Source organism: Astyanax mexicanus, chromosome 21 (assembly GCF_023375975.1).
Source record: "Astyanax mexicanus isolate ESR-SI-001 chromosome 21, AstMex3_surface, whole genome shotgun sequence".
NCBI lineage: Eukaryota > Metazoa > Chordata > Actinopteri > Characiformes > Acestrorhamphidae > Astyanax > Astyanax mexicanus.
In genome coordinates this window covers 31,615,197-31,639,964 of record NC_064428.1, presented here as the reverse complement: position 1 = coordinate 31,639,964, position 24,768 = coordinate 31,615,197, and the positions used below count along the sequence as shown (strand labels likewise).

The 24,768-nt window shown below is 37.2% G+C and overlaps 2 protein-coding genes across 5 annotated transcripts in view; one reads left to right on the top strand and one right to left on the bottom strand.

The window, feature by feature from the left end:
- The window catches only part of tmem41ab (transmembrane protein 41ab), a 519,270-nt gene that overhangs the window by 308,531 nt on the left and 185,971 nt on the right, over positions 1–24,768 (bottom strand). The window lies entirely within an intron of this gene.
- The window catches only part of dachc (dachshund c), a 117,064-nt gene that overhangs the window by 89,524 nt on the left and 2,772 nt on the right, over positions 1–24,768 (top strand). For all 4 annotated transcript variants that reach the window (XM_022674613.2, XM_022674614.2, XM_022674615.2 and 1 more), the window contains exons 7-10: positions 12,937–13,082; positions 14,640–14,787; positions 19,995–20,138; positions 23,368–23,436. In XM_022674613.2, the coding sequence (XP_022530334.2) occupies positions 12,937–13,082; positions 14,640–14,787; positions 19,995–20,138; positions 23,368–23,436 (507 nt within the window). The remainder of the gene's footprint in view (positions 1–12,936; positions 13,083–14,639; positions 14,788–19,994; positions 20,139–23,367; positions 23,437–24,768) is intronic.

The window sequence follows — 24,768 nt, the reverse complement described above, 5'->3', positions numbered from 1 at the left end:
AAAGTTAACTCTTTATAGCTGTTTTTTTTTTTATAAATTATATTTTCAAACGTTTTGGGACACTTTCTCCTTCTTTGCTTCCTTAAAATCAAGGGTATTAAAAAAACATTTATACAGATTTGTATTTATCTTGCTACTAGATTTTTGGAGCACTGCTGCTGTGAGAATTTGATTGAATTAATAAAAAGTGATAGTAAGTCAGAGGGCCCTATCTTACACCCTGCATAAGGTGCATTGCGATGCTTACACCCCGACAGCCAACAGTCTATTTTTTACATCTTCCATCTGCAACGTTTAAATAGCAACAAAATGAGGAAAATTTCTGCCATAAATTTCTGTTTGGGTTGTATTCAGTCAGCAGCGTCAGCAGCTGTGTTTTCTGTTGCCAAGATAGCAATAAGTCAGAAATGTACCTGAACACACCTCACTTCCAGACCACCACGCCCTTCAGTGTTGATATATTCAGAATCACCGTTGCTTGTTAAACGATGCAGGTGGAAGGCATAAAATAGTTGGCTGTTGGGGTGTAAGATAGCAATTAGCATTATGACACACCTTTTGCAGATTGTAAGATAGGGTCTCTGATCGCTTTGTATAGCCAAAACTTAAAACAGGGCTGTCCACAAACTTTTGGACATTTTTTAGCCTAGCCTAAACCTCCACAGCCACAGCACGCCCTGACACCGGCACTCCGCTAATCACATTCCTCCGGGCGCTGTGCTTTTTTTGCCGAGCGGGGGGTTACGTGGGGTGGGGGGGGGGGTGGTTTGCAGGAGGAAGAGAGAGATGGATTGTTTTTCATCTTTGAAACACCTTGGATGTGACAGCACGCCTCTCTCTCCTGCCAAGACGGAGAGATCAGATAAAGATGCTTTGGTCAGCTAAGTGAATCTGGAGAGCGCGGGGAAGAGGGGGGTGGGAGGGGTGGTAAAGAGAAGAAGAGAGAGAGAGAAAGAGAGAGACGGAGGCAGTTAAATCTAATCAGACTTTATCAGATATCAGAGGCAGAAGGTGAGATTTTGAGCACCTGCTTCTTTAAATGGATGCCATACTCCTCTATATGTGCTTAAAAACGCACTCCGGCCAAAGAGCTACACCACCCAGGCTTTTAATGCAGTTTCTCAAGTGAAGGACGTCCAAGAATGGAGAGGTGGTGATGGGTGGGGGGTGGAGGGGAGGAATGAGTAAGTGGCTGATAGTCGAACTAAGAGAAAAAAAAAGAGAGAGAGAAAGGGAGAGAGAGCATTTGTAAAATAACATTTTGCAAAATTGCACTTTGTGTTGTAACGAGTTTAACTGCTTTTATTTCTGTCTGTCGGAATTATTCGATCAAAAGATATCAAAATAGTTAGTGCTGAGTGGTGTATGGTCTATACTGTGTCGCCATTTTCAAGATCAAAAATGTTGGAACGAAGCTTTTTGACTCGGAGAAAAAAAGAAGTAGCGTCTGATTTTTTTTTTGTCCATTACGAATGAATGGGGAGCCAAAGTGCGCACCCATGTACGCCACAATTTTTGAGATATTCGAAGACCAAATTTGGCAAGCTTATAGAACTCATCGCGTAAACGATATGATGTAAGGTTTTTGTACAATAGTTGTACGATTTTTCCTCCATAGAACGAATAAGGAGGGGCCTAGTACTATGTGTATGTGGAGGAGCTGCTGGATAAACCAGCTCCCACAGCAATACTTTAACAACCAACTGGCAACTACCTAACAACACTTTAGGAACACCATCCATCCACCATCCATCACGGACACAAAAGCAACACCTCAGCAACCACCTAGTAGTGACCACTTAGCAACACCATAGCAATCGCCACAGATACCATAGCAACACCTCAGCAACCACCTACGTATCAACACCCAAGCATCTACTTAGCATTTGAGCAAACGTTTTTTGGCACTGCTGGACTGATAATAGTCTCCCAGCATTGTCCTGTGGTGTTGTGGAGCTAAAACATGGATAATATGTGTAAAATAAGGATATAGTTATGTTGGTTTTCTATATTCTGGATAGAACATTATGGATTGCAGTTGCAGCTGGGCTTGTAGATCCTGCTCTACACTTGTAGGTTGCTGTAGCTGGTAGCTGGAGTCTTAGCTGCTCTGATAAATGCGTGATTAGCGATGTTAGCCAGGATGTCTTTCACATATCACTGAGATGTTGGTGTCCCTCGTATCTCTACTATGTTTTTTTTTTCAACCCTGTTTTGGTTTCTTCTGAATTGTCTTTTATCAAATTTCTGATTAACTGAATTATTTAGCTGTTCCAAGATAAATAAGTAAATAAATTGGACTGATCGAGTGTTATTAGTATTTTCCAGCCATTTCTCAGTGTTCACAATGGCGGACAAAACAGACAAATGGAGGCAGGAGAAAAAGCAGAGTATATAATAAAGTTAAGGTGTAATTGTGTCCACTAGAAACGAGAGAAAAAGGAAAGAAAAGAGAATGAGAGAGAGAGAAAGACTGAGTGAATCACAGAAAGAGAGAGAGAGAGAGAGAGAGAGAGAGAGAGAGAGAGAGAGACAGAAAGAGGTGCAGAGCTTCATTAAGTTAAGTGACTTCTACTAAATATTCCCTCTGTCGCCCACAGCCGTCCCCTGTAAAAATAGCCTGTCCTCCTTTATAATCACCCACTCAAACAGTCCACGGAGAAGAGATAAGTGGAATATTTTTAAGTACAGATTGTCTTAATGCAATTAAAAGTGCTCGCATACCGCACCAAGCCTAATATCCCAGCAGGCCAAACTGCTGCTTCAACAAAATTCAAGTCCAAAGTGACTCTTACTCAACTGTAACTTCAGTCTGACACCAGGCTGGGCTGGAAGAGGAAGATATAGCATGCAATTTTACGCTGCATGGTACCTTTACTATTCGGTTAGACTCATTTTACTTGGCTTGTTAGCTCATTTTGTTGATACCTTGAACCGGGTGCATTTTAATACGTGCATGGTTGTTGTTCCAAATGAGAAGAGCCCTAGCTTAGCTTAACCTGTGAGGGCAAGCCAGTGCATCTTTGCTACTGTAACAACCTCCTGGATGAGTTGTCCATGCCCTTTTGAGAAATTTAAGCTGGACAGCCACTTCTGTGTAGGTTAACCTTTGTAACCTCTGGACTGATATAGATATCAGTGACTTCTAAGTATGACCAAAAAGCAAATACAAAAGAAATCTGTAAAAGGGACAAATACTTTTTTTTTCGCAGCATTGTAGATAGTAAGCAGTGTGTTACAGTCAAACACATTCTCACTTCTGATATTCATAGATTTACCCAATTTCCACAGCTGCCCAGGGCTTATGCACAGTACTGTACATTTATATACTTTTGGGAAGCAGGACCTAGCACCCAACAGGCTCTAGCTGATTTCCTATAATAGGGCCAATGTAATGATGGGTCTTATTTGGCCTCCCTGGTTGCTAAATTTCTTGCCACACTGAACATTTATGAGGCGAGTGAACATGAAACCTTAACTTAACTTAGGTGAGTGTGGACTGCAGGTCTTTAAAACTTGTTCTGGGTTCTTTTTTGTGACCTCCTGGATGAGTTGTCCTTGCCCTTTTGAAGTCATTTTAGCAGGCGGGCCACTCCTGTTCCATGTTTCCTCTATTTGTGATTAAAATCCCTCACGGTGGTTCACAGGAGTCCTAAAGCCTTCAAAATGACTTTGTAACCTTTTGTAAGTTGTTTTTTCAAAGATTTACTCAATTTCCACAGCTGCCTAAGACATATGCACAGTACTGTAAATTTATAATATAGCACAACCACAGTAATTGCTCCATGCCTCTAAGCTCACATGCATTACTTTTGGGAAGCGGGACCCAGCACGCTCAATTTAAGCCAAGTTGATTTTTATAGTAGGGCCAATGTAACGACGGGAAAAGTAGTGCATGGTTAATCTGGTATATTATTTTCCTGGGTCTCCTTGGTTGCTAGATTTGTTTGTCACGGGTTGTGTAGCGGACGCAAATGCGAAATAATTTAATGAAATACACAAATAAACAAAGAAAGACCTAAAGAACTGAAACAAAGGAAACACAGAGTACATAAACACGGGACCAAAAAAAAACCTGACTGAATTTAACAACGTACAATAACCGACAAAGAAAACAGGAAATGCTGAGGTATAAATGCGCATGGAGGAAATGGAAATGGGAGACAGCTGGGGAACAGGTAATGAGGGGCGGAGCTGCACACACAGGTGTACACAGGTGAGAACACTCAGACAGAGACACAGGGAAAACACAGAGCACGTGCAGGAACACAAAGGACAATAAACAGACAGGAGAGGGCAAAAACGACAGAGACGGACTAGGAGTTGTCCATGCACATTTGGAGTGATTTCAGCCGGCTGGCGACTTTTGGGAAGGTTAACCACTGTTCCATTGTTTCTCTATTTGTGAATAATAGTTCTCACTGTGGTTTGCTGGAGTCCCAAAGCCTTAGAAAGGACTTTTTATCCTTTTCCAGACTGAGAGGTGTCAATGACTTTAAAAAAGTATGACAAAAAACGTTTTTTTTTTTTTTTTTTACTCTAGATGGTAAGCAGTGTTTTACAGTCAAACACATGCACACCTCTGAGATTCAAAGATTTACCCAATTTCCACAGCTGCCTAAGACTTCTGCACAGTACTGTACATTTATAATATACCACAAAGACAGTAATCCCTCTACGCCTCTAAGCTCATGTGCATTAGATGTTGTTCTGGGTTATTTTTTGCGATTCCTGGATGAGTTGTCCATGCCCATTTAGAGTCATGATTTGTTCTGGGTTCTTTTGTGACCTCCTGGATGAATTGTCCATGCCCATTTAGAGTCATGATTTGTTCTGGGTTCTAGGTTGTTTTCTGACCTTCTGGTTGAGTTGTCCATGCTCATTTGGAGTGATTTCAGCAGGCTGGCGACTTTTGGGAAGGTTAACCACTGTTCCATGTTTTCTCTATTTGTGAATAATAGTTCTCACTGTGGTTTTCTGGAGTTCCAAAGCCTTAGGAATGACTTTCTAACCTTTTCCAGACTGAAAGATGTCAATGAATTTGAATTTTTCTCTTTACTGTAGTAAGCAGTGTTTTACAGTCAAAGACATACTCACTTTTGAGATTTAAAGATTTACCCAATTTCCACAGCTGCCTAAAACTTCTGCACAGTTCTGTAAATGTATAATATAGCACAACCTCTCCATATTATAGTAATCGCTCCACGCCTCTGAGCTCATGTGCGTTACTTACGGGAAGTGGGACCCAGCACGCTCAATTTCCGCCAAGTTGACTTCCCATAATTTGGCCATATGGCAATACAGCGGCGCACGCATTAGTCACATATGTCTCTTCCCATTTTACGATTACCGTAACAGGTAAGCGCACCTCCTCGCTATGTGTCCTGTGTCCGAAACATACGGTAAAACCCTGTTAATTCCACTCGCGCTTTGTTTGAGGGGCTGGGCCATATGGCCGTAGCGGGTTATGGTAATAAAGCAGCTGTGTTTTGAAGAGAAAGTCACCTTCCCCACCACAGCACTCTTTATTAGCCTGCACAGAGCCGGTTATTACTGCTGGAGATCTTCATGCACACACACACTTATACACACACACATACACATATACATATATATGTGTATGTGTGTGTGTGTGTGTATAAGTGTGTGTAAACTCCAGGAGCCTCTAGCACAGCCTCAGAAAATGAAGAGCGAGCCCATCTGGTCTCACTGCGCCGTTGTGCCGCTCTGAAGCCGTTTGAAAGGTACGCCGGTGGAAGTTTTTACAGCCCTGTTGATGCATGTACTGCGCAGTCTTTGGGCTGTAAAAGCAGCCAGCAGCTTTGAATACATATGAAAACGCTGGAGCTGCAGGCCACGCTGCTGCTGCTGTAGTGCTGTGATAGGTTTGTCGTTACGGGTTAAAAAAAAAAAAAAACGAGGCCAAGACAACTTAAAGCACCATTGGAAATTACTTTTTCACATAGTGGCAGGTTTGTTAGAATTGCTTTTTTTCCTTAATCAATAAAATCATGATTTGTTTTGGGTTCTCTGTTTTTTTGTGACCTCCTGGATGAGTTGTCCATGCCCATGTGGAGTCATTTTAGAAGGCAGGCCACTCCTGGGAAAAAAAGCATGGCTAAGACAACCCAAAGCACCACTGGAAATGCCCAAATAAACGTAAAAAAAAAAGGATAATCGGTAACACTTTATCTGAATGATCCATTACAGATACCTCATAGATACTCATCTAACATTGTGATGTCAGCATTTAAACAACTATAAAATGGGTGTAGGGTTTAATTCCATAAAGAATAATTTCTCCTTTTTTTGAGTTGAATCAACTTATTATAATTAATTTTAGTCGGTTTCAATTGAAAAGCAAGAAAAAAAAAACAAATTTGTTTCATTTAAATAACCCTAAAGAGGCTTTAAAAAGTCTAAAGTAGAATTATGCAGCAAAGAAATTGATAAAAAGAAAAAAAATTCTATTAAACTAACTTTCAATTTAGGCTGACCTCAAATTATTTAAGAGGTTTTTGGAGATACAAGTTTTTGTTCTTTCTGTACTGACACTGTCAGTCAGCCTGTTCAGGACACTTAACTTCATAACAAGGACTCCATTTCCCAGCATGCTCACTCAGCGGACTTCCTGGACTCCCGAATCATGTGATGCTACGGTGTTCATGCTCGCCGAGCTTCTGATTACCCACACCTGGACTGACTTGTATAAATACCCCCCTGTTTTCTTTGCTTCCTTGCCGGGTATTGTATCTAGCTTGCTTGCTCTTTTACTAAGCGTTTCTTTTGATTGTTTTTCCTTGTTACCGACTTCTTTTTGTATTGTTTGAGTAGTCTTTTGCCTTACATTTCCTATCGATTGTTTACTGTTGCTGAACTTATTTTTGTATTCAGACTACTCTTTTTTTTTGCCTTTTGGATTTATTGTGTATTTGACATTTCTTCACATTAACCCGTGTGGTGTTTGGGTCTGTGGGACCCGTTTTCATTTTTCATCAAATGATACTAAAAATTTTTTATTTCTAACTCATTGGCATTGGCTCATTTTTTGTGAAAAACATATATCAAAACACATTTTCGATAAACACACACTGTACACCCCCCCACACACACACATTTATATTACATACAGTATGTTTGGCCAAGGGCTAATAAACATTGCTTCATTTGTAAGTTTGAAACTAAACAAATTTTCTACTCATATCTTGAGTTTAATTCATTTTCTTTTACATTTTATTAAAAAACTAATAAAAAAAGAGTAGCACTTTTTAAAAGAAATGTAACATAAGAAAGGTAAAGGGTAAATATTAACCATGTAAGCTGTTTATATTGCTTGAAATTTAGGTGAAGCAAGCATGTGTAAAGCATTTTAATGTAAAATTGCTTAATTTTGCTGAATTAAATACAAGTAACAAAGTAAACGAGTAACAAAAATATGAACACCACACAAGGGTTAAAACAAACAGAAAAGTTAAAAACTATCAACGAAAGAGCAAGTAATTGTAAAAACTGTTATTAATTAATAAATTACGTCATTACTCAGTTAAATTGAAACAGTGTAGCACAACAGCAGTAATAACTCTGCAGTTCTAAGGGCTGTTACTATTATTTAAGCCCATATCTGACACTGACTTGCCATAAAATCAGGATTTAACAGACGCCATTAAAGTTACATTTGTTAAAGATCAGAGAGAAGTGGGCGCAGTAATAAGTGTGTGTGCTGTTCCTCGCCGGTCTGCTCCGTACCTTACAGCCCCATACATTAGCCGGGTCTTTGATGTGCCTGCAGACCAGATCAAGGCTTCAGGCTGATCAAAAACAACTCGCTTTCATTGTGGCACTGTATCGCATGTCTGCCTGTCTGTTTCTGTAAGGGCAGGTCTGGGATCAGCGTGCCGCCGGCTTCTGGAATCAGAACTGAAGCTCTGGGGCTGATTCAGGATCAGTGTGAGGGAGGGAAATGTTTGTAAAAGTTGAAAGAGCAGGTGGCTGCATGCGGGACTTTGTTAAAACCGTACACTGTACTGTGTGTCTGAATGTGTCTGAAGTAGAGTCGTCACAAAACCAGTAAATACCATCAGATTTGACTTTAATATCGATATAAAGTGTAGTATCACGATTCTCAATGCTCTGAAAACAGCACACGTCTAGATGATAAAATAGTCATTATTATTATTTAGTCATTTTAAGCTGATTTAAGTTGTTTTAAGATGCAATAAGTTATTTACAGTATTTAACAGTAGCAAAGTAGTATTATTTGTCTGTTATTTTGTGTGAATCCGCTTAACCGCTTAGCTGGAATTCCTGCATTTCTACAGTATTAATTTTCTTAATTATTAGACAGACAGATAGATAGCTTTAAAGACACAAGATAAACTGTTGAATTGGTGGATGAATGTAAGGGGGAACAGATTTAGATTGGTGGGTGGATGGACGAACAGACAGACAGACAGACAGATAGATGTAGTCCAGGAGTTAAAGCTAAGACATAAATAGACAAACAGATATGGATGAATGTGTGGAGGGCAAACAGACAAATGGATGGATTGGTGAGTGGGGGGGGGGTATATGGATGGATGAATGGTTGAATAGGGTGGATGGATGGATGGTTGGACAGACAGACACACAGACGGACAGACAAAAAAGCAAATAGACAGATAGATGTAGTCCAAGAGTGCTGATATGGGTGGATGAATGGAAGGGCAAACTGACAGATAGATGGAAAGATGAATGGATTGGTGAATGGTGGACGAATGGATTGGTGAGTGGGTGGATGGATGGACTGGTGGGTGCATGAATGGATGGATGGATTGGTGAGTGGGTGAATTGATGGATAGATGGATTGGTGTGTGGGTGGATGGATGGATGGATGGATGGATGGATGGATGGATGGATTGATGAGTGGGTGGATGGATGGATTCGTGAGTAGATGTATGGATGGATGGATGGATTGGTGAGTGGGTGGATGGAATGTATTGGTGAGTGGATAGATGGATGGATGTATTGGTGAGTGGGTAGATGGAATGTATTTGTGAGTGGATGGATGGATGGATTGGTGGGTGGGTGGGTGAATGGATGGATAAATGGGTTGATTGGTGAGTGGGTTGATGGATAAATGGGTTGGTGAGTGGATGGATGGATTGGTGAGTGAGTGGATGGATGAATGGATTGGTGAGTAGGTGGATGGATGGATGGATGGATTGGTGAGTGAGTGGATGGATGGATGGATGGATTGGTGAGTGGATGGATGGATTGGTGAGTGAGTGGATGGATGAATGGATTGGTGAGTGAGTGGATGGATGGATGAATGAATTGGTGGGTGGATGGATGGATGGATTGGTGAGTGGGTGCATGGTTGGATGGATGGATGGGTGGATGGATTGGTGAGTGGGTGAATGGATGGATGGATTGGTGAGTGAGTGGATGGATGGACTGGTTAGTGGGTGGATGGATGGATGGATTGGTGAGTGGATGGATGGATGGATTGGTGAGTGGGTGGATGGAATGTATTGGTGAGTGGGTGGATGGATGGATGGATGGGTGGATGGATTGGTGAGTGGGTGAATGGATGGATGGATTGGTGAGTGAGTGGATAGATGTATTGGTGAGTAATTGGTTGGATGAATGGATGGATTGGTGAGTAAGTGGATGGATGGACTGGTTAGTGGGTGGATGGATTGGTGAGTGGGTGGATAAATGGATTGGTGGATGTTGTGTATTGGTTTTATTCACATGGAAATAACTTACATACGTAGACGCATAGATTTAATCTAATGAACCCAAAACATCTCAATCTCTAAATGGCACTGCCGATTTTTTTTCTTAGCGACTTTAAAAACAGCAGATCCAGCAGAAGTATACGGGTCCCCGGCCTTCTGACAGAGATTCTCCGGTTCCCGTCGTAATAAAAGCAGATTTACTGTTCGGAGGCCACCAGGACTGATCTGGGATCAACATGTAGCGCTCATGCCGCATCGACGCTCTGGAGATTTACTGTTCTGAGGCCAGAGGGGAGAGAACCTGCTGACTCTCAGCAAATGATCAGGCTGACATTTACTCAGGCGGAGCGACACGGGGCGCATTAGAAACACAAAGTAGCTTTGATGTTCTGTAACGACCTTGCACTGTTATTAGACCTGACTGCTCTCTGCCCCAAAGAACTGCTCTAAAACCATCAGCTCTGCATTTAAAATCCTGCTGCTGCTTCTGAGAGAAGTCAGGAATCTACAGGACATCTACAGTACTACAGTACATACACTGTTATTTAATACACAACAAAAATGCTGTACAGAGATCAAAACAATCCATAACTGTAACCCATTTTAATTTACTGTATTTTACTATACATTACATTGTAGAGCATTGTCTTTTTTTACATTGCATCATGTTGTATCTCAGTACATTACATTACATTAATGTTACATTGCACTGTTCTATGCTGCATTGTGGTACATTTCATTGCAAGAGCTTGTCCTGTATTACATTGCAACATAATTAATTATTACACTGTTTTATGTAACATTGCTTTATGTTACATTGTTTTGCACTGATTTGCCTTATGTTGCCTTGCATTAAGCTGCTTGCATTACATTGCATTGCCCCACGCTGCATTGAGTTACGTTGCTTTAAGTTACGTTGCTTTGTGTTACATTACTTTGCATTATGTTGCTTTGAGTTATGTTCCTTTGTGTTACATTAATTTAAGTAACATCACATTGAGTTACGCTGGTTTGTGTTACGCTGGTTTGCGTTACGCTGCTTTGTGTTACGTATTTTGCGCTACGTTGTTTTGCACTACATTACTTTGAGTTACATTACTTTGCATTAGGTTGCTTTGAATTTCATTGTTTTGCGTTACGTTTTTTTGCGTTACGTTGTTTTGCGTTACATTGCTTTATGTTACATTACTTTGCATTACGTTGCTTTGAATTACGTTGCTTTGCTTTACGTTACATTGTTTTGCGCTACATTGCGTTGCATTACATTACTTTGAATAACATTGCTTTGAATTACGTTGTTTTGCATTATGTTTCTTTGCATTACGTTGCTTTGGAGGAGAATAGAGGATATGTAAGGGAATCAGAGGTGTGTCTCGTCAGTCACGGCTGAAGTTTGTATTCTCCTGAACTCACTGGTCAGTTCTGCAGTTCAGTTCTCGGGGGATTTGGGTCGGGTTCTGACTCGTCGCTCCGCTTGGACTCGCTCTCTGGTGGGATTGTGGTTTCAGACCTTTGCAGCTCCTCTGGAATCAGAGACTCAGTGGCTTGGTTTATCACAATCACACTGTGTTATGATGCATCTTACTGTGTTAAATTTAAGAGATGTTACAACACAGTAGGATTTCATTCAATAAACTAAATTCATTATTTGATCATTTGAATATAAAACAAAGAATGAAAACTCACGAAGGCTCTCTCTAAAACTTTAATCATTTCTATCCAAAGTTTCCTAAAACCTTAATAATTTATGTCTGAAATTGTTCTAAATCCCAAATAATTTCAGTCCAACGTTTCCTAAACCTTAATAATTTCAGTCACATTTTTTTTTTTCATTTTCTAAAACTTTAATAATTTTAGTCTTAATTTTTTTTTAAACTTTAATAATATCAGTAAAAAAAATCTAAAACCTTAATCATTTTAGTCCAAAATTTCTAAAACCTTAATAATATCAGTCAAAAGGTTCCTAAAATCTTAATAATTTCAAATTTTAGTCCACATTTTCTAAAACTTTAATAATTCCAGTAAAGAATTCTCTAAAAAAACATAAACTTTAAACCCGTTGGTTCAGAATTTCCAAAAAATGTTAAATTCTTCCCAGAATTGTCCACCAACATATGAATGCAGTTGTAGCTGTGAGCTATTGTACAGTATCTGTGTAAATGTTATATGTTTGCAGTTGAAACAGTATTATTGGGGTGTGAAATGATACGCATGTTTTTAACATGGTGCTGGAGTTGTGTTTCCTGTAATTACGTACATCTGTCTGTTTCTAGAACATCTAAATAAACCCCTGGTTGAGTGATGAGCGTGATTTGATCTGAACAGGTTCTGTTGATGGAACGAGTCGGTTCCTGAGCGTTCTCCTAAATCATTTCAGTCCAAATTGTTCTAAATCCTTAAAAATTTCACTCCAGAATTTCCTAAAACCTTAATATTTTCAATCCAAAATTTCCTAAAACCTTAATATTTTCAGTCCAAAATGTCCAAAATTTCCTAAAACCTTAATAATTTCAGTCCAAAATGTCCAAAATTTCCTAAAACTTTAATAATTTCAGTCCAAAATGTCCAGAATTTCCTAAAACTTTAAGAATTTCAGTCCAAAATGTCCAAAATTTCCTAAAACTTTAATAATTTCAGTCCAAAATGTCCAAAATTTCCTAAAACTATAATAATTTCAGTCCAAAATTTCCTAAAACCTTAATAATTTCAGTCCAAAATGTCCAGAATTTCCTAAAACTTTAAGAATTTCAGTCCAAAATGTCCAAAATTTCCTAAAACTTTAATAATTTCAGTCCAAAATGTCCAAAATTTCCTAAAACTATAATTTCAGTCCAAAATTTCCTAAAACCTTAATAATTTCAGTCCAAAATGTCCAGAATTTCCTAAAACTATAATAATTTCAGTCCAAAATGTCCTAAAACCTTATAAACTTCAGTTTAAAATTTCCCAAATGTCCTAAAACCTTAATATTTTTTCTTTAAAAAATCCTAAAACCTTAAAAATTTCAGTCCCAAATTTCCTAAAATCTTAATAATTTCTCTCCAGAATTCCCTACAAACATAAACTTTAAACCTGTAGGTCCAGAATGGTTACATTTTGCCAAGAATTTCTCCATAAACATGTGAATGTAGTTGCAGCTGTGAGCTATTAGACAGTGTCTGTGTAAATGGTAGATTGTTCTCTGAGTTAACGTGTTATAAACGTGTGTGTGTTATAGAGGAGAGTCTGCTGTGCACCCCCACGTCTCGAGAGAGCTACGAGCGCCTCTCCCACCCCGGACCCACGCTCCCGCCCGGATTCCCCGCCCCCCTGCTCTTTCCTGAAGGCCTGTCCTCCATAGAAACACTCCTCACCAACATACAGGTACCAGCCAGTGCTTCCCAGAAACACACACACACACTCACACACACTCACACACTTACACACACACACACACACACTCCGCCGTTCTCAGAAACACACTCCTGCAGTGTGTCCTCACAACAGCAGCGATACAGCCACAAACAGCTTTCAGTGTTTTGCTCTAAATCATCTGAAAACATGATCTAACAAACATCCCAGAAATCTCTATTCTTAGAATAAATAAACTGCTCGAACTGCAGTGATAATACCCAGAAACCACTGCGTCACACCCGCTAACAGAAGATTACTGATCTTAATTACAGTATCAGATTCACCTTAGTAGTTTTAGAAAATTGATTTTTTTAAATGAGCTCATTTAAAATGTATAACAGTGTACATATCTGAACAGATAATGAGAAAAACCTTTACCAAATATATCAACATTTTAGTTCAATAGTTTAGTTCTTACAATGTGAACATTTGAGTCCAGAACACAAAACATCAGAACTTTTAAGACCAGATTTTTTAAAAATTCAGTCTAAAACTTACAACTCTTACAATGTAGCTGTTTTAGTGTATAATTTCTCATTTTAAAAAATTACATTTCAGTCCAAAATTCAATAAAAATGTAAACAGTCTAGACTTTTACGTCAAATGTCAAATTCTCAGTCAAGAATTTTGTAAAAGGAAAATATTTAAGTTAAGAATTAGAATTCAGTTTTCAGTCTAGAGTTTTATAAACTGTAAACATTTTATTTTGTAATTTCCCAAAAACTACACTTTTCTGTATAGATCTTTATTCTTTAGTTTCAGTCTAGTATTTTACCAAATGTAAAAACCTGCATTCTGTAATCTCCAAAAACTGTACAGTTTTGAGTCTAGAATTTTATCAAATGTAAAATATTATTCTGAAATGTCGAAAAATGTACAGTTTTCAGTATAATTTTATCAAATGCAAAACTTTTATTGTGTAATTTCCAAAAAATAAAAATTTTTCAGTCTAGAATTTTGTCCAATTTTAAAATTTATTTTGTGATTTCCAAAAAATGTAGTTTTCAGTCTAGAATTGTATAGAATATAAACTTTTATTGTGTAATTTCCAAAAAATGTAAACTTTTCAGTCTAAAATTTTATCAAATCTGTGTAAAGATTTTATTCTTTTATTTTCAATCATTAAAGTTTTAAAATCCATACAAACTGAATTATTTTAGTCAAGAATTTGATTTAAAAACAGCAAACATGTTTCAGGCATTTTTTTGTCAAAATTTTAACAATAATAATAAAAGCAAAGCATTTTAGTCCTAAATGTCTTAAAAATTCTTGTATAGTTTGTATAGAATTTCCTAAAAACGTATTTTTTGTCAGGATTATCTTAAGAAATGTAACATTTTATTACAGAGTTTATTACTTTTACAAACTTTAGACTCATTTTAATTTTAGAATTTCTTAACAGTTTAATTTGATTAATTTTTTTTGCAAATGTACATATTAACAAACAGAATTTACTAAAACTAATTTTAAAAACTCTAAATCTAAATCCTGGTTAAACCCCTCTCTCTGTGCTGAATGTGTGATCAGGGTCTGCTGAAGGTGGCGATAGATAACGCCCGGGCGCAGGAGAAGCAGGTGCAGCTGGAGAAGACGGAGCTGAAGATGGAGCTGTATCGGGAGCGGGAGCTGCGGGAGACGCTGGAGAGACAGCTGTGTGTGGAGCAGAAGAATCGAGGTGATCATCTTCTCTGATACCTGATATCAGATCAGTTTAAACGCCGCATCCACAGAGCTCAGATTCAGGATGTGGTTACGGGAAACTGAGCTCAGACCCTGCTTACAAACGCTTAGACCATCACGCTGATGATGATGATGATGATGATGATCAGAGGTCAAGTTCTGTTTGTGTATTAGAGTCTCAAAATACTACTTTAACCTATAGAACCGCATTTAGTTCCATTAAAAACCTAATTTTATGGGCCCAAAAAGGTTTTTTTTTATTTGTAGAACTATTTGTAAAGAGCTGTAAAAGTGGACAGTAATGCAGAATAACCATAAATATAATTTATCGGTACCACTTTAAAATAAGACTACCTTTATAAAGGGTAAATAAATGGTTTACAATTAATTATTAATGGTTACTAATTAGGTTGTAAATGCCTTAAAAATCATTAATAATCAGTTATAACACATACGTAGAAAGGGCAACAATGACCTGTTGTTTGCCAAATAGTGAACCCACAGCGAGCTATATTGTTGCCCTTTCTACGTATGCGTTATAACTGCTTATTAATGATTTTTAAGGCATTCACAACCTAATTAGTAACTATTAATAAACTAATTGTAAACCATTTATAAACCCTTTATAAAGGTAGTCTTATTTTAAAGTGGTACCCAATTAATCTTATTCATTTTAAATGAATAAATGAATCTTATTCATTTCAATAATAAAAACGTACCACAAAATTAGTCCAAAAAACACAATTATACATTATATTTAAATCTTTTTTTTTTTGATAACTTTACAGGAGAAGATGAAATCCTTCCTTTTTTTTAACTTTTTTTTTTATTGCAGTTAATGTGATAAGAATTCAGGATCCACACAATTTTGGAATTTATTACGAGGCTAATTATAAGTGGTATAGGCATCTAAGTGTTATTATTTGTACATAAAATATTACATTTTTAGAAATCTGAGTCTAATTTTATAAATCAATTGCCAAAAGTCGTGGGACAAGAGCAAGTATCAATTCCCATGGATTTTGTCATGTTTAATAGAAGCTGGGACCACTGATCACTGTAGGTGGTATACATTTACACACTGCTGTCCCATGACTTTTGGCTAGTCAGTGTAAGGTCACTGCAATCAAAAAGAGATCACTTAAAAATGATGAGTTTCTTTCATTTTACCAAATTATATTCACAAAACCTCTGGAATATAATCAAGAGGAAGATGGATGATCACAAGCCATCAAACCAAACTGAACTGCTTGAATTTTTGCACCAGGAGTGAGTGGCATAAAGTTATCCAAAAGCAGTGTGTAAGACTGGTGGAGGAGAACATGATGCCAAGATGCATGAAAACTGTGATTAAAAACCAGGGTTATTCCACCAAATATTGATTATTTCTGAACTCCTAAAACCTGAAAAAAATGAATATGAACTTGTTCTCTTTGCATTATTTGAGGTCTGAAATCTCTGCATCTTTTTTTATTATTTCAGCAATTTCTCATTTTCTGCAAATAAATGCTCTAAATTACAATATTTTTACTTGGAATTTGGGAGAAATCTTGTCTGTAGTTTATAGAATAAAACAACAATGTTCATTTTACTCAAACATAAACCAATAAATAGCATAGATAGATAGATAGATAGATAGATAGATAGATAGATAGATAGATAGATAGATAGATAGATAGATAGATAGATAGATAGATTAAAAAAAAATGTTTGGTTAAAAGTGTTTTAAAACTATCAGCTGATACGATTGTTTAAAGATGTATCAGTTCAGCCGTGGTTTTGTGGTTTAAAATAAAATAAGCGGCGTATAAATTTGCTCATAGTCGTAAAGTATCTGAATTACAGCGCTATGACAGCGGTACATGCAGCATTAATTAATGTTGTTTAATTACGAAGCTCTTCATCGCTTGTTCGAACATCTTCCCGCACAGGACTGCACGTTCAGCGATTTCCCTCAGCAGGCCACACACACACACACACACACACACACACTTACGAACATACGGGCAAATACACTATATACATACATTAAAAAAAGACACCTAGTAAAACACACACACTGAGACTCAGATTCACGAGTAATTAGACGCTGTAATTAGAAGTACATACAGTACGCTGTTATTAGTAATAATGATCTATTACGTGTGTAAACTGTGAGGCTGAGTTAATATGCAGCTCCTATGATCAAGATAATGAATCTTGTATATAATACATCACATCAGTTGACTTCTTCATTACAGAGAGAGACGCTGCGTAAAGCTGCCTCGTCTCTAATGGTGAATGAACTGGGTGTAAATGGGCCGGCTGATTCGGGATCAGTTTATACAGCCAGTGAGGATCCGCTCCAGTGCCTGAGGGAGTATTAGAGCTAATGCATAGAATTGCACTTTTCGCTGACTCCAACTTCCTAAACCCGCTCTGTTATTACAAACGCAGGAAATTAAGACATTCAGCAGAGGATTCAGCCTCTACCCAGATTAGATACACACACACACACACACACACACACACACAGTCTAATAGGTCCAGCATTATTTACTGGAGTCGTGCATTTTTTGGCCAGTTTAATTATGCATTTGTATGGAGGTGTGCAGTGATGTCAGTAACACTTTACTTTAGGCAGGCGAGAGAAGCGCGTTTTGTAGCTGGAAATACAGCCACTATTTTGAGTTGGTATCAGCTAAAGGTTCCAATATCAGGGTTCGCTGTACAACAAAGTGCCTAGAAGAAATAGACTTTCTGACAAGAGGATTGAGAAGCTTCTGTTAATGAGGTACAACCACTGGTTTACTCCCCCACTCCACTGTTTCACTCTTAACATGTGATTACAAAATAAAACCAGGCCAAAATAACAAAAGTACACATCAATCAATCAATCAACCTTTATTTTAACTCGGATGTACATTGAGGGCAGCCCTCATTTTCAATGTAGCCGAGCATTTACAAAAACAGGGATTGACATAACAGAGAAAAAAATAAAAGGTAAATTTAATTATTGTAAAATATCAGTAAATAAAATATATAAAAATATATAAATAATAAAAAAATAATAATAATAATAATAAAAAATAAATTAATTAATTTTAAAAATATATATAATGATTATAATTAAGTATGGTTTAATTGACAAAAATTAAAATCAAAAGAAAGGAAGACTAATACAACAAAAATGGGTTAAAATTAGCTAAAACTAACTTAACAAAAATAAAAGCAATAATAATAAAAATAGTAATAAAAATAAAAGACACACATGATGTCAGCCTAGACCATACAGGTGCTGGTCAACGAATTAGAATAATTTGAAATAGTGCAATCATGAAATTCTTTGAATGCATTTTTTGTGCAGAAAGCAAATCAGGTGTTCACCGCACCTGTCCTACTCGTTAGACTAATCACAGAACTCGTTACCTGGAAAAAAATTTGCTCAGCTGAGCTTTCCAAAAGGTCCATTTAGGCCATTTAACTGTGACACTGTTGTTTTATTGAATTAGAATAATGGAGAATTAGAATAATGTCACAGTTAAATGGCCTAAATGGGCCTTTTGGAAAGCTCAGCTGAGCAAATTTTTTTCCAGGTAACGAGTTCTGTGATTAGTCTAACGAGTAGGACAGGTGCGGTGAACACCTGATTTGCTTTCTGCACAAAAAATGCATTCAAAGAATTTCATGATTGCACTATTTCAAATTATTCTAATTCGTTGACCAGCACCTGTATATACACGGTTTAGTTTTATAAATCCACTCCTCGCTGCCCTGCTGAGAACAACAGCTTCAATGTTCAGTTTTACAGTGTCTAAAGACTTTCTTTATTTTATATTTTTTATAAAAACAAGTATTTATGTTAAATTCATTCAAGAGTTTTTTTTAAGTAAATAGTTCAACTTTAAGTGTCAAGAGATACATTGTTGCTGTTAAAAATGCATTTTCCAATAAAAGCAGTAATATATAAAACTGGTTATAATGTTTATGTTAAGGCGGCGGGAGGTGGTGTGTCTGCAGCTGCTGAAAGTAACTAATAAAGTAACTTGTAAAGTAACTTAGTTACTTTTAAAATCAAGTAATCCATAAAGTAACTAAGTTACTTTTTAAAGAAGTAATCAGTAATCAGTAATCGGATTACTTTTCCAAAGTAACTATACCATCACTGAAGGTGTGTTATTAAATACAATGCTCTCAGATTATTTAAGGCAAGGCAAGGCAGATTTATTTATATAGCACCTTTCATACACAACGGTGGGTCATTCAAAGTGCTTTACAAATTAGAAAATACAAAGAGAAGTCAAATAAAAAAAAAAAAACATGTAAAAGAATAACAGAAAAAAAATGGAAATAAAAACTAAAATAAGAATAAAGCATGAAACATGACTAAAACAAAGAAAAGTACAATTCAAAACATGTAAAAGAACAACAATGAATTGGAAATAACAGATTAACGGTAAAGTTGCTTAATTTTTCATCCTATAAATCCTTGGAACATTAGCATAGCTTTATCCAATTTTTTTGACAAATCCGTCTAAAAGTTTTCATACAAATTATCCATACAAATACCCAGCAGCCACTTAGTATCACTATAGCAACTAACAACTAAAATATAGAAATAGCCTAGCAACCACTTAACAAAGATTAGGAACTACCTAGAAACACATTAGCAACCACATAGCCACACCTTAGCAACCAACACTTACACTTTTTGGCCATTTTACTTATCAGTTGTCTTAAGAAAAATATAATTGCAATCATCCATTTTCTTTTTCTGTTTTCTTTTAATAAAACTGTGATATTATTTCTATGATTGTGCCAAATTAGGTGTTATAGCTTATAGAAAATGTATAGCTTAAGAAATGTAGGTTAAATGTTAGAAGTTTCCAGACCAATTTTCAGTGCATTGCTATGAAAGTGTTTTTTCCCATAGGAATGGATGGCAGGATGTAAGGAAATGAGGCATATTAGTATAAAACATGACAACACATAGGAACCAATTATCAACACCACAGCGGTCAATAACTAAATTAAGCAACAAACATGAGTATCACAGAAACACCAGTGGGCTTCAATTACATCCATTCGATTTTTTTTTAGATGCAATGCATTTTTTCCAACATTTTTTACATATTGAAACAATCAACAAATCAAAAATCAAAAAAGGCAAAAAATCTCTAATTTTACAGATTTTTAAAGACATTATTGTTTTGTGCTCCTCAGCTCTGATCCATAAGCGTCTGAAGAAGGAGAAGAAGACGAAGAGGAAGCTGCAGGAAGCTCTGGAGTACGAGTCCAAGAGGCGTGACCAGGCCGAGCAGACGCTGCAGCAGACGTCCACCAGCGAGCACGCCCGAACTCCAACCGGTGGGAGAACATACCAACATACACTGATACTATGAATATTTTAGACAAAAAATATTATAATAATAAAGATTGTGATGAAAATCCATGAGAGAATGAATGAGATATTTGATATTTGAGATCTTTATAAATTAGTAAACAACAGTAAATATATAAAAAAATTACATGTACTTTAAATAAATTAATGCAAGCAAAGCAGATTTTTTTTATGTCAATGTGACAGTTTTTTTTTTTTACAGTTTTATTTTTCACTTTTTTGTGTCTATAGCCCTATCCGGATGGGATTAGTTTCTCAGGGGGTTCTGGGGTAATTTTCTCCTTTATGAGGGGTCCTTTATGATTTTACTACCGTCCAGAACGACCATGTATGTGTTTTTCTCAGATGTCCTCTAAAAGATTTACAGGCAGAATTATCTACTGTTTTTCACTGAACTCTGGTAATTTTAGTCTCGTCCACATATACATCTCTGAGTTTAGTCACCTCACGTTTAATATAATAGCTATTTGTCCACTGCCGCGCACTGTAATTACGCTTTGGGCACCCATTTCCACGGAAATTCCCGTAAACACAACAGCGAGTGGAAATGGAGGAGCTACTGAACGCTGCGATGTCATGTGATCGAGAAAACCTAAAAACTCACTGGTCCTCCTGTTTTTTCAATTGCAGTCCAGATGCAGGAGTTTTATCACTCAGCAGAAGTGAGAAATATTTTTCACAGACGTCCCCCTAAGAAACTAATTTTGTCCGGATAGGGCTTAAAGGCGTTTTCACACTTGTGGTGAGAACGTGATTCAGTATCGATCTGACCCAGCTATCAAATATACCTCTTTTATTTGAGCTAAACTGCTAATAAGGCGCAGTTTAATCTGATATATTAGTAAAAATAAAACACTAATTGTCACAGATATGAACAAACAATGTCTCTGCTGCTCCATGCTGTTTACTCATGCAGTATGTGCAGCGCTCACTGCTTGCAGCCACACGACTCACGACTGTTTACTACGTTTAGCGTTCTGTTTTAAAGCAGCTTCACACTGCACAGATGTACACAGATTCTGGAACACAGTATCTTCTCACTATATATGCCAGAAAGCTCTGACCAATCAGAGGAGACAATGTGTTTGCATGGTTTATTGGTGCACATTTTGGTGCGATAAGGTTTATGCCTATGTAAAACCAAACCAAACAGACGGAGAAATTGCTCTAAATAAACACTCATCAACTGTAAAAGCAACCGCTTGACAAATATTAGCAACTACCTAGAAACACATTAGCAACCACATAGCCACACCTTAGCAACCAACACTTACACTTTTTGGCCATTTTACTTATCAGCTGTCTTAAGAAAAATATAATTGGAACCATTCATTTTCTTTTTCTGTTTTCTTTTAATAAAACTGTGATATTATTTCCATGATTGTGCCAAATTAGGTGTTATAGCTTATAGAAATTGTATAGCTTAAGAAATGTAGCCTATAGACAAGTTAAAAGTTAAAAGTTTCCAGACCAATTTTCAGTGCATTGCTATGAAAGTGTTTTTTTCCCATAGGAATGGATGGCAGGATGTAAGGAAATGAGGCATATTAGTATAAAACATGACAACACATAGGAACCAATTATCAACACCACAGCGGTCAATAACTAAATTAAGCAACAAACATGAGTATCACAGAAACACCAGTGGGCTTCAATTACATCCATTAGATATTTTTTTACATGCAATGCATTTTTTCCAACATTTTTTACATATTGAAACAATCAACAAATCAGTTTTTGTGTCAAAAAAGGCAAAAAAATCCTCATTTTACAGATTTTTGAAGACATTTGCTCTAAATAAACACTCATCAACTGATCCGGACCAGAGAAACTAACTACAGGTATGAAAATCACAAAATACCATGATGTCTGGACCAATGAAAATGTTTGATGGCTTTAAATTGGTTCTCAATCATCTGACCAATGTTTAGAATCTCAGACCCTCTGTGATTTTTCATCAACCACACCAAAACTAGAATTTAGAAAGATCTCAGGTAATAAAAAATCAGTTAGCTGGACCTGATCCCTCCCGCGCACTCTCAATATACCCCAGTGGTGCTGTGTAAAGTTAATTTTAATATCATTTTAAGAGAAGAAAACAGTAGAAAACCGTCCAATCAGAGCAGGCTTAGTCAGGTTTGTAAGACATGCTCTTGCTATAGAGGAGCAGCACGTTCTGAATGAGGCTTTATTAACCATATTAATTCTAACTTAAATATCATTCACGGCTGAGGTGCCCTTCAGCACGCCAACTAACCTGCTCCCCAGACACTCACCTGGCTGCCTACCACTCTGAGTGTGCGAGTGTGTGTGTGTGTGTGTGTGTGTGTGTGTGTTCATTGTTAACAGTAAAAAAATGACTTTTTTTCCTTTTTATGGCCATTATAAGAAAATTAAGATGTTTTTGCAACACCTTGTGTCATCATTTTTGACATAATGTGAATCTGGCAGTTGTTCTTTACATTCCCTCAGAATTTCATGATGAACGGACCAATAGAAATGCTCCAAAAAGTCTTGGAATTAAACCCTTTTATATCAACTTTACATCAAAAGTCAAGATGTTTTTTTTCTCATTCTGTAAAGTTTTAGTTTTAGAGATACACATTTTTTAAATGATGATATACAACAGGGGTCAGCAATCAAGTTTGGCCATGGGCCAGATATTTTCCAAGCCATTATGTGGTGGCCACAAAAAATAAATTCTGATTTGTAAAATGACTAGTAGCTACGGACTACGGACTAGTAGCTCTCCAGCCCAGAGGGTTGTTGAACCCAATTGCAGAACAGTTGATCTCAAAGCAGGTAAACTCAAGAAAAAAGGAAAAAATATATATAAATATCATGCTGATCCTAACGTGGGATCGAACCCGTGTCTTCTGGGTCACGGTCCAATACACTTCTGCTGCCCCGGCTGGAGAATTGGGACACGACCGGGAGAAAACGCCCTTATAAGGAGATATAAGGAGAAAACGAGAACGAGTGAAAACTAAACGGGCTGCCTATTGCCGACCCTGATATACAATATATGTAAAAGATCATTAAGATATTGCTCTAATTTACTTATTTATCTCATTAAACTGATGATATACTGCAGGACGTTAGAACTTTAGAACCCAGAATATAAATTTTCTTAACTGCATCTCTAATTACAGCATAAAACGAAGAAATTAACGACCTAAACTCAATGTGTTTCAGAGGCTCCTTCTCAGGAAATGGAGACTGACCTAAGCAACGACAGGACAGACGCTGAGAGAACGATACCAGGTAACCGTCCTGCACTCATCCTAACACTTCTTCTACAATCTGGCATTTGTAGTGTTTGTTTGATTAAACATTAAGTACCGTATTTTTCGCACTATAAGGCGCACTGTATATAAGGGGCACTGTCAACGAATGTCAATTTTCTTCTCTATTTTCATACATAAGGCGCATCGGATTATAAGGCACATTTTAAGCTGCACTTGTTAGGAACAGGGCCATCGCCATGTTTCCCATTTAATTCAGCAGGTGTCACCACTAGGGAATGAGACCTGTAAAGCTAAGCTAAGCTAAGTAAACGAAACTGTAATTTCAGACAACCCAGTTCTGATTGATTCTACACAGATTTCTCTCTTGAAAACTGTTTATTTGGGTGAGTAAAGCGCTTCCATTATTTACAGTAAGCTACAGTAAGATTTCCAGATTTCAATGAAGGCTGGAACATTAGCATTAGTGGCTAACCGCTAATGCTGCCTAACTGCCACCTGACAGTGCTACACTGAGGAACCCCGAATGTTCCAGTAAGCCAGGGCGATATCAGCTAGCGGTTTATCCAACGTAGCTTGTTTTAAACACGGCAAACATGCAGACTACAGTCAAATATACTCGCCTCTTAGCGCTGAAATGGCTAGCATGGTTAGCGGGTAATGCTAATGCTTCTCTAGCAGTGCTAGCCAGGGTTAGCAGTAGATTACAGGCCGATAAACTGAATCTCCTTTATAACGCTGTACTTGAGCAGAGCAAAATTCATACGTAAAACACACCGGATTATAAGGAGCACTGACAATTGTTGGAAAAATGAAAGTATTTTAATTGCGCCTTATAGTGCGAAAAATATGGTATTACAAGTTTATTAATACTGTATCAATTCTTATAAACACAGTATTGGGTTTTAAAGTACAGTTAAATGTAAAGATTTGTGTCAGAAGTGGTTCACAACTCCTGATGGGGATAGAAGAGGTAGTGGTAGTAGTGATAGTGATGCTAGTGATGTTGGATGGTGATTGTGGTGGTGGTGGTGATGGTGGTAGTAGCGGCACATGTGACCAGTAAGTAAGTGTGTCAGGGAGCCTTTTGTTGGAAGATTAAACATCTAAAGCATTGAGAGGGAAATTAAATTGAATGTCAGTGAAGCAAAAAAAAAAAAGAAGAGAAGAGAAAAGAGAGAGAGGGAGAAGGAGGGAGGGAGAGAGAACAGGGGGCAGTAATTAATGGCTCTCTTAATTGTCCTCATGAAATATTTGCATGGGCATAATTTACATAATTTACATGTAGTAATTAATCTTTCAAAGGATTTTCTTTCTCTTTTTTGTGGCGGTGGAGAGAGCGCGTGGGCGC